Source organism: Mandrillus leucophaeus, unplaced genomic scaffold, assembly GCF_000951045.1.
Source record: "Mandrillus leucophaeus isolate KB7577 unplaced genomic scaffold, Mleu.le_1.0 Scaffold105, whole genome shotgun sequence".
In the NCBI taxonomy this organism is placed as follows: domain Eukaryota; kingdom Metazoa; phylum Chordata; class Mammalia; order Primates; family Cercopithecidae; genus Mandrillus; species Mandrillus leucophaeus.
Genome location: NW_012098654.1, coordinates 1,028,202 through 1,037,565, shown reverse-complemented (window position 1 = coordinate 1,037,565; position 9,364 = coordinate 1,028,202). Strand labels below are relative to the sequence as shown.

Below are 9,364 nucleotides of genomic sequence, written 5' to 3'. Positions count from 1 at the left end.
TGGATCACCTGAGGTCAGGAGTTCAAGACCAGCCTGACCAACATGGAGAAACCCCGTCTCTACTAAAAATACAAAATTAGCCGGGCGTGGTGGCACATGCCTGCAATTCCAGCTATGCGGGAAGCTGAGGCAGGAGAATTGCTTGAACCCGGTACGTGGAGGTTGCAGTGAGCCAAGGTCGCACCTTTGTACTCCAGCCTGGGCAACAAGAGTGAAACTCTGTCTAAAAAAAAAAAAAAAAAAAGAAAAAATTAGAGACTCTATGTGAAGGGCCTAGAACAGAGTCATTGCTGTATTCCTATAAGACACACATGCCTATTCATTGCCCTTTCATTGGGATAGAAGCCCTGCGAGGGTGGGGATGTTTGTCTGTTTTGTTTACAGATATGTCCCAAATCACTGGAACAAGCCCAGCAGTTAGCAGATTTGTGTGTTTGCTGAATGAATATAATTGGCATTAGCCGTTTATGTGAAAGTGAGCATGTCTTTGTGTTAAGTTGAAAGCTTAGATTTCCAAAAAATGGAATTAGAGTATTCCTGTAGGTACGATGGTCTCAGATTTCCTAAGGTTCTTTGTCAGTGGTAACAGCTGAAACAAAACCCTCACCACCTTTTAAGTAGCCAGGATTGAACACTCATCTTACCTTACTCATCTGATTACTCATCTTTATCTTCTTAGGACCACCTTTCACTCACCTGAGGACACCACAGAAGATGGTATATTATGGGAAACCTTCTTGTAAAAACAACTACGAGAATTATATTGACATAATAAAATATGTGTTCAGCGCTTACAAGAGAGAGTCCCCTCTCATCGTCAACACTATGGGATGGGTTTCAGGTAAGCCTGCACGCACACATCTGCAAGGGAAGGACAGGCAGTGTGAGTACTCCTAGCTTTCAGACAGCCACATTAAAGCCCAGTGTTTTGTTTTTTGTTTTTAATTGAGGCAGGGTCTCACTCTGCCGTCCAGGCTGGAGTGCAATGGCGTGATCTTGGCTCACTGCATTCTCTGCCTCCCGGGCTCAAACAATCCTCCCACCTCAGCCTCTGGAGTAGTTGGGACCACAGGCGTGTGCTACTCTGCCCAGCTAATTTTTGTAGTTTTAGTAGAGATGGGGTTTTGCCATGTTGGCCATTCTGGTCTTGAACTTCTGGCCTCAAGTGATCCGCCCACCTTGACCTACCAAGGCGTGCTGGGATTACAAACACGAGTCACAGCGCCCAGCCGAAGTCCAACTTATTGATGGTTTCTTTGTCTTAGAACAAATGCACCCATTTGTCTTAGGAGCGTGTCACTGTTCTTGAGTGTGTCACTGTTCTCGAGTGCATCAGCTGTGCTAATGTCTCTTCCCCACAGACCAGGGGCTCCTGCTTCTCATTGATCTGATCCGATTGCTGTCTCCCAGCCACGTGGTTCAGTTCCGCTGTGACCACAGTAAATATATGCCAGACCTTACCCCGCAGTATGTAGATGACATGGATGGCTTGTACACAAAAAGCAAGACCAAGATGAGAAATCGGCGTTTCAGACTCGCAGCATTTGCAGATGCTTTGGAATTTGCTGATGAAGAAAAAGAGAGTCCGGTTGAGTTCACTGGACATAAACTGATAGGTGTTTATACAGACTTTACATACAGAATAACTCCAAGAAATAGGTAACTAACCCTCATTTGGCTGAAGAATTAACGTTTCCTTCTGTCGAAAAAGGCCTGCCATTCTCAATTCCTCTAAAGGCCTGAGTCCTCTAAAATCTTCAGTTCTCTGTCACAGCTGTGCATTTACAAAGAAGAACCAGTTGTTTTCTGAACTGTTACGTTTCCAGGGAAATACCCAGAAGTGGCCCCTAACTCTGGCCACCAGCAACTTGGACTTAAAGGAGAGTCTTTACGCGTCCTGTTTTTCCAGTCGGGGTCTGTCAAGAGGGGGCAGTGCTGGAAAGCCCAGTACTCTGTGAAAATGTGACCTCTGTGATGACAGGTGTGAGAGGTGGCCGTGGAGGGTTAAATGTCTACTTACCTTGTTGTAATTTGCCTTTCAGAGAGTCACATAACAAAATTCTTCGAGATCTGACCATCTTGAGTTACCTTAGCCAGCTGCAGCCCCCGATGCCCAAACCACTTTCTCCTTTACATAGCCTGACACCCTATCAGGTAATCTGAACTTACGGGAGAAATTGTCTTCATTTTGTTACACACTTGTGTGGTTTTCTGTGTGCTGAGCACTCTTCTAAGCACTTCATAACTCCTCGCTCATTTAATCCTCAGAACATCCCAGTGTCATAGGTTCTGTTGTTATTCCCATTTTATAGATGGGGAAACTGAGGTGTAGAGAGGCTGAGGGACTCAGCAGTAGGGGCCGGGCTAGCATGCAGGCCCAGGCAGTTCAGCTCTGGTGACTGCTCTTAGCCATGTTTCTGTCCTGAGGTTGAGTGTGGCTCTGTGCTGGGTTTGAATGTCCCGCCTGGTCGCAGGGGCTGCTCCAGCACTTCCACTTTTCAGCTGTAGAACAGGGGTGCTACTGGGCCTCAGAGAGTGATCGTGTGGATTCAGGGAGCGTTCACAGTGGAACCTGGCACCCAGAGAGCACTCTTAAAGTACTTCACATTAGCCGGGTGCGGTGGCTCACGCCTGTAATCCCAGCACTTTGGGAGGCCGAGGTGGGCGGATCACGAGGTCACGAGATCAAGGCCATCCTGGCTAACACAGTGAAACCCCATCTCTACTAAAAGATAGAAAAAACTAGCCGGGCGAGGTGGCAGGTGCCTGTGGTCCCAGCTATTCGGGAGGCTGAGGCAGGAGAATGGTGTAAACTCGGGAGGCGGAGCTTGCAGTGAGGTGAGATCCGGCCGCTGTACTCCAGCCTGGGCGACAGAGCGAGACTCTGTCTCAAAAAAAAAATACAAAAAATTGGGGGACACGGTGGCTCACGCCTGTAATCCTAGCACTTTGGGAGGCCAAGGCAGGCGAATCATGAGGTCAGGAGATTGAGATTATCCTAGCTAACACAGTGAAACCCCGTCTCTACTAAAAGTACAACAAATTAGCTGGGCGTGGTGGCTCATGCCTGTAGTCCCAGCTACTTGGGAGGCTGAGGCAGGAGAATGGCATGAACCCAAGGGGCAGAGCTTGCAGTGAGCCGAGATTGTGCCACTGCACTCCAGCCTGGGCAACAGTGCAAGACTCCGTATTTAAAAAAAAAAAAATTAGCCAGGCGTGGTGGCATGTACCTGTAGTCCCAGCTACTCGGGAGGTTGAGGCAGGAGGATCGCTCGAACCCGGGAGGCGGAGGTTGCAGTGATCCGAGATCACGACACTGCACTCCAGCCTGGGCGACAGAGCGAAATGCCGACTCCAAAAGAAAAAAAGTACTTCACATTACTGTCGTCAAAAGTAGATTTCCACCACCAGCGTCTTTGCAACTTGGAATCCAGGCTGCTAATAATTGTTTTGGGAGGAAAGCATGATAGTGTTAGGATTCAGGATGATGAAAAAGCAAAACTAGCGGCAGGTGGCACTTCTGAAATGCTTACTCTGTGCAGTACTCTGTTCTAAGCCTGTGTAACTCCACTACTTACCATGGTCCTGTTATTATCCCCATTTTACAGATGGTAAAACCAAGGCCAGGGACTGGGAGTCAGTTTGCCCAAAATGGTGCAAAGTTTAGGCTAGGATTGAAGTTGCAGGACGCCCGACTCTGAGCCCGGGTCTGCTGTGCCACACAGCCTGTCCAGTTTTGAGTGCTTGCTCCATGCCAGGCACTCTGCCAAGCATTTAGGGGCTCAGTGACTTCGTGGCCACCCTGTGAGAGAAAGGCTAAGACATGCTTCATTTATAGCTTTGAGCATTGGGAGCTGTCAGGTGGAAGCACTTGCCCAGGCTGGAGTGCAGTGGCGCAATCTCTGCTCATTGCAACCTCCACCTCCCAGGTTCAAGAGATTCTCCTGCCTCAACCTCCCGAGTAGCTGGGATTACAGGCGCCCGCCACCACACCCGGCTAATTTTGTATTTTTAGTAGAGACGGGGTTTCACCGTGTTGGTCAGGCTGATCTTGAGCGCCTGACCTCGTGATCTGCCCATGTCGGCCTCCCAGAGTGCTGGGATTACAGGCGTGAGCCACTGCACCTGGCTGAAGTGGCAGACCTGGGCAGCAAGGATATGTTTCTTGGACCCGATGGTGGCATGGGCTCCAGGTCTCTGAGTCATCTCCCCTGGAGAGTCTTTGCTAATGGGGTTTTAGTTTATGGGTCATTTATTCACCTGGAGATGCTCTGTAACTGAACATGAAATTTATCTGCCAATACTTTAATCTGTCTTGTATTACTTCACATTTATTTATTTTTTTTTTTGAGATGGAATTTTGCTCTTGTTGCCCACGCCAGAGTGCAATGCCGCGTGCCCGGCTCACTGCAACCCCCGCCTCCCGGATTCAAGTGATTCTTCTGCCTCAGCCTCCCAAGTATCTGGGATTACAGGCACACACCACCATGCCCAGCTAATCTTTTGTATTTTTAGTAGAAACGGGGTTTCACCATGTTAGTTAGCCAGGCAGGTCTCCATCTCCTGACCTCAGATGATCCACCTGCCTCAGCCTCCCAAAGTGCTGGGATTATAGGCATGATCCACCGCGCCCGGCCCACATTTATTTTTTAAATTCAACGGTTTTTTTGTTTTTTTTTTTTTGAGACAGTCTCTGTCACCCAGGCTGGAGTGTAGTGGCACAATCTGGACTCACTGCAACCTCCGCTGCGTGGGTTCAAGTGATTCTCAGTTCTAGTGCCTCAGCCTCCCAAGTAGCTGAGACTAAAGGCATGCACCACCACACCTGGCTAAATTTTTGTATTTTATTTATTTTTTTATTTTTATTTTTATTTATTTATTTTTTTGAGATGGAGTCTTGGTCTGTCATTCAAGCCGGAGTGCAGTGGCACAATCTCAGCTCACTGCAACCTCCGCCTCTCGGGTTTAAGTGATTCTTGTGCCTCAGCCTCCCGAGTAGCTGGGATTACAGGCGTGTGCCACCATGCCTGGCTAATTTTTTTATTTTTAGTAGAGACAGGGTTTTGCCATGTTGGCCAGGCTGGTCTCAAACTCCTGACCTCAAGTGATCAACCCACCTTGGCCTCTCAGAGGGTTGGGATTACTGGCATGAGCCACTGCACCCAGCCTAAAGAATTTTTTATTTTATTTATTTTTTATTTATTAATTTGTTTTTGAGACAGAGTCTTTCTCTGTTGCCCAGGCTGGAGTGCAGTGGCGCGATCTCCGCTCACTGCAACCTCCACCTCCCAGGTTCAAGCGATTCTCCTGCCTCAACCTCCTGAGTAGCTGGGATTACAGGCGCCCACCACCATGCCCAGCTAATTTTGTATTTTTAGTAGAGACCGGGTTTCACCATGTTGGTCAGGCTGGTCTTGAACTCCTGACCTCGTGATCTGCCCACGTCGGCCTCCCAAAGTGCTGGGATTACAGGCGTGAGCCACTGCACCTGGCTGTTTTTATTCTTTAAAGATACTTTTTGGGTAGGCACTTTGGCAGACCTATCTTTAGATAGCTGGTTAATCTAGTTGTAAAAATTAAGTGGTTTTTCAAAGTAGCAATGAATAGAGTGAGATGCAAATTCATTTTCCAGGTCCCTTTCAATGCAGTCGCGCTCCGAATTACCCACTCTGATGTCGCCCCTACCCATATACTATATGCTGTGAACGCCAGCTGGGTTGGTCTTTGCAAGATCCAGGATGATGTCAGAGGATACACGAATGGGCCCATCCTGCTTGCCCAGACTCCAATCTGTGACTGCTTGGGCTTTGGTGAGTCTGAGAGTAAAACATATCCATAAACCTACTGAAGAGGATCTACTGCTTTAACTGTAGATGACTGGTTAAAGTCCTTGTAGCTGTGTCTAAGCTACAGAGGTCAGAGAACCCCCACTCATCTATATAGCATGCCTTAGGGGCTGGAGGCCAGGAAGGAAGCAGCTATTTCTCTGCTTCGTCTACCAGCTCCTATAAATGTAGACTTACCAAGGGCCTGGGCTTGGCCCTCTTCTTGCTCGACACTTCTCCCCTGTCTCAGTCACTGCTGGGTTCTAAATCCATCTTTAGGCGTTCCCTTTCTGCAGTGTCCTCCAACACAGCTGTTCATCTGCGTTCCAAACCCACCTTGCCAGTGTACATCTCCACTTGAGTGTCTGACTCGCATGTAGACCTGGGACCCTCAGGACCCTCCTGCTCGCACCCTCTCCTCCTTGCCCCAGGCTTGTGCTTGGTCCATTGGAAGATTCACTCTGACATCCAGGTCAGACCCTGGCCCCTCCTTGGCATCCCCTAGCCTTCGTTTGCTACTTTCAGCCCATTAGACGGTCTGTTGGCTTCTGTCTTCAAAATATGTCAGCTTCCTCCACCTCTTCTCAGCATGTTAGTCAGCCACCGCCATCTGCTGAAAAGTTTCTTAACTCTCCACTTCCTCTCTTAAAATTTATCCCCATAGCCAGGAATGACCTGAACCCAGGCGCAGTTGTGCCACAGCCTGGCACTTCCCATCACTCAGATCCAAGGTCTGGACCAGGGCTCGAAGTGCCCAGCGGGATTGGGTCCCCACCTCCTTGACCTGCCTTGGTTTCTTGAGGTCAATAAACATGGAGTTTTGGAAGGGTGCTGGAGCTAAGTAATCCCAAATTAGCGAAGTCCTTAAATGCACATTTCAGATTTGGACAACACTGTATTTCTCAAAAGCATTTTCACAGAAATTGTGTCATTTAGTACAGACCATAAAGGAGGAACAGTGATGGGGAAAGATCAGGTTGTCTTCTGTATGTTCCTTAGTGGTGGCTTTTCCCCCTGGCCTGTACTCACCAACAATCTAGGACTTTTGTTTGTTTGTTTGAGACGGAGTCTTGCTCTGTTGCCCACGCTGGAGTGCAATGGTGTGATCTCCGCTCACTGCAACCTCCGTCTCCCAGGTTCAAATGATTCTTCTGTCTCAGCCTCCTGAGTAGCTTGGATTACAGACATGCGCCACCCCACCCAGCTAATTTTGTATTTTTAGTAGAGATGGGATTTCACCATGTTGGTCAGCCTGGTCTTGAGCTCCTGACCTTGTGATCCGCCCTCCTTGGCCTCCCAAAGTGCTGGGATTACAGACGTGAGTCACTGCGCACAGGCTGTTTTTTGTTTTTTGTTTGTTTGGTTTTTTTTTTGAGACAAAGTCTCTCTCTGTCTATTTGGACTCACTGCAATCTCTGCCTCCTGGGTTCAAGTGATTCTTGTGTCTCAGACTCCTGAGTAGCTGGGAATTACAGGTGTGCGCCACCATGCCCAGCTGATATTTGAAATTTTAGTAGAGACAGGGTTTCACCATGTTGGCCAGGCTGGTCGCAAACTCCTGACCTCATTCAATCCACCGGCCTCAGCCTCCACAGTGCTGGGATTACAGGCGTAGCCACCGCAGCTGGCCCAATCTAGGACTTTTGCATGTAGACCATTTTGGTTCCTCATGGCTGAACACAGGGAAGGTACAAACTGTCCCAATTTTCAAGGACTCTGTCTCTTGACTCTTTGTATTTTCTTTTTTTTTTTTTTTTTGAGACAGAATCTCGCTCTGTCACCCAGGCTGGAGTTCAGTGGCGCCATCTCGGCTCACTGCAAGCTCCGCCTCCTGTGTTCAAGCTATTCTCCTGTCTCAACCTCCCGAGTATCTGGGACTACAGGTGCCCGCCACCACGCCTGGCTAATTTTTTGTATTTTTAGTAGAGATGGGGTTTCACCGTCTTGCCCAAGCTGGTCTCGAACTCCTGATCTCAGGCAGTCCACCCTCCTCGGCCTCCCAGAGTGCTGTGATTACAGGCGTGAGCTACTACACCCGGCCAGCTCTGTGTATTTTCAAAACAAAACAGAGTTGAAATCAAGACTTATGTTCAAAACCATTCTGCAGTTTCTAAAGGTGGAGAGGTTTGATGTTTTCCAAAAGGGTGATTTTTGTGTTGTGCGCATGTCTTGAAGGCATCTGTAGAGGCATTGACATGGAGAAGCGGCTGTACCACATCCTCACCCCTGTGCCCCCGGAAGAGCTAAGGACCGTGAATTGTCTGCTCGTTGGAGCTATTGCCATTCCACATTGTGTCCTTAAGTGCCAGGTGAGCCTTACCCCAGGCACAGCCCTGGAAGGAGCCTACTCAGGTCCACAGGAAGTGAGGAGCTGAAGTAGGGTCAGGGGTCATGGGAATGGGTGATCTGGGAAACCTATACTTTGTTGTAGGTCCTGAGTGAGCCAAGACGGTGTCAGGGCCGCCTCCAGGGCCTGAGACCATGAATCACTGTCACTCATGGTGTCAGTGTCGCGATCTGGGCTCACTGCAACCCGTGGTGGAGCCTTTACATAGTAGTAGGTTGTGTTGGAGCAAGCAGGGGCCCTCTCAGGTTTGCCCTCCTGAGGACAGTCTTCAGAGGCATCACGGGACCAGGCCAGAGCTTCTGTGTGCCCCAGAGCCAGCCACAGGGGCTGCGAGTGGGCTCTGGGTACAGGGGATGTTCCCACCATTCTCATCCTCCCGTGTCCCTCTTTTGAAAGGGACGTGCACTGCACCCCCACTCAGCCTCACGCTGTGTGCTGTGTTGATGGAATGGGACAGAAGGGAGGCCCTGGCACGTTTGTTACCGAGCCAGTTGATTAAAGGGGGCTCTGAAGGAAGGGATCAAATGCCTTAAAAGTGAAAAGTCCCCACCCAGACTGTCAGGACACTACCTTCAGGTGGGAGAGAGCGCTGTAAACCCCTCTGGCCTGGACCTGGAGTGTTTCCATGAATTCTCTTTGTGTTTCCATTTCAGCGTGGGATCGAAGGGACCGTACCTTACGTCACAACGGATTACAATTTTAAAATTCCTGGAGCATCAGAGAAAATTGGAGCAAGAGAACCTGAGGAGGCACATAAAGAGAAACCATACCGAAGACCTAAGTTCTGTCGAAAAATGAAGTGATGCTCGCATTTTTAACAAGGGAAGAAACTTTCCTACCTGAAAGCTTTGTCTCAAGCCTGACCACGAGAGACATGATGGAGTTTCATGGCCATGAATGGTGCCCTTATCAGCAACACTGTTTTCTGTGTAATTCGTGAATGTCGTATGGTAGTCTTAAGTTTCTCTTTTAAAGCTGCATGAGCTAGAATTTGCTCTAGTCTTCTGTGTGGTACTCATACTTGCTGTCTGGTGTGCTTTCCAGAGGGAGTAAAACAGCAGAGAACAGTTTGTGTGCCATTAAAACAGAGATTCCTCAGAAAGTTCTTCAAGGACCTGGCTATTAGAATCAGGATAAAAATACGGAAACTGGGGCCATTACAATGTACTGAGAAGGAAGGAAGAAGGCCAAC

The 9,364-nt window shown here is 48.8% G+C and overlaps 1 protein-coding gene across 1 annotated transcript in view; it reads left to right on the top strand.

The window, feature by feature from the left end:
• The window catches only part of NOL9 (nucleolar protein 9), a 36,523-nt gene extending 27,361 nt beyond the window's left edge, over positions 1-9,162 (top strand). Inside the window, exons 6-11 of the mRNA XM_011981289.1 lie at positions 680-841; positions 1,362-1,659; positions 2,043-2,154; positions 5,633-5,810; positions 8,001-8,134; positions 8,826-9,162. Of these exons, the coding sequence (XP_011836679.1) occupies positions 680-841; positions 1,362-1,659; positions 2,043-2,154; positions 5,633-5,810; positions 8,001-8,134; positions 8,826-8,975 (1,034 nt within the window). The 3' untranslated portion in view covers positions 8,976-9,162. The remainder of the gene's footprint in view (positions 1-679; positions 842-1,361; positions 1,660-2,042; positions 2,155-5,632; positions 5,811-8,000; positions 8,135-8,825) is intronic.
• Positions 9,163-9,364: the final 202 nt, after the last annotated feature.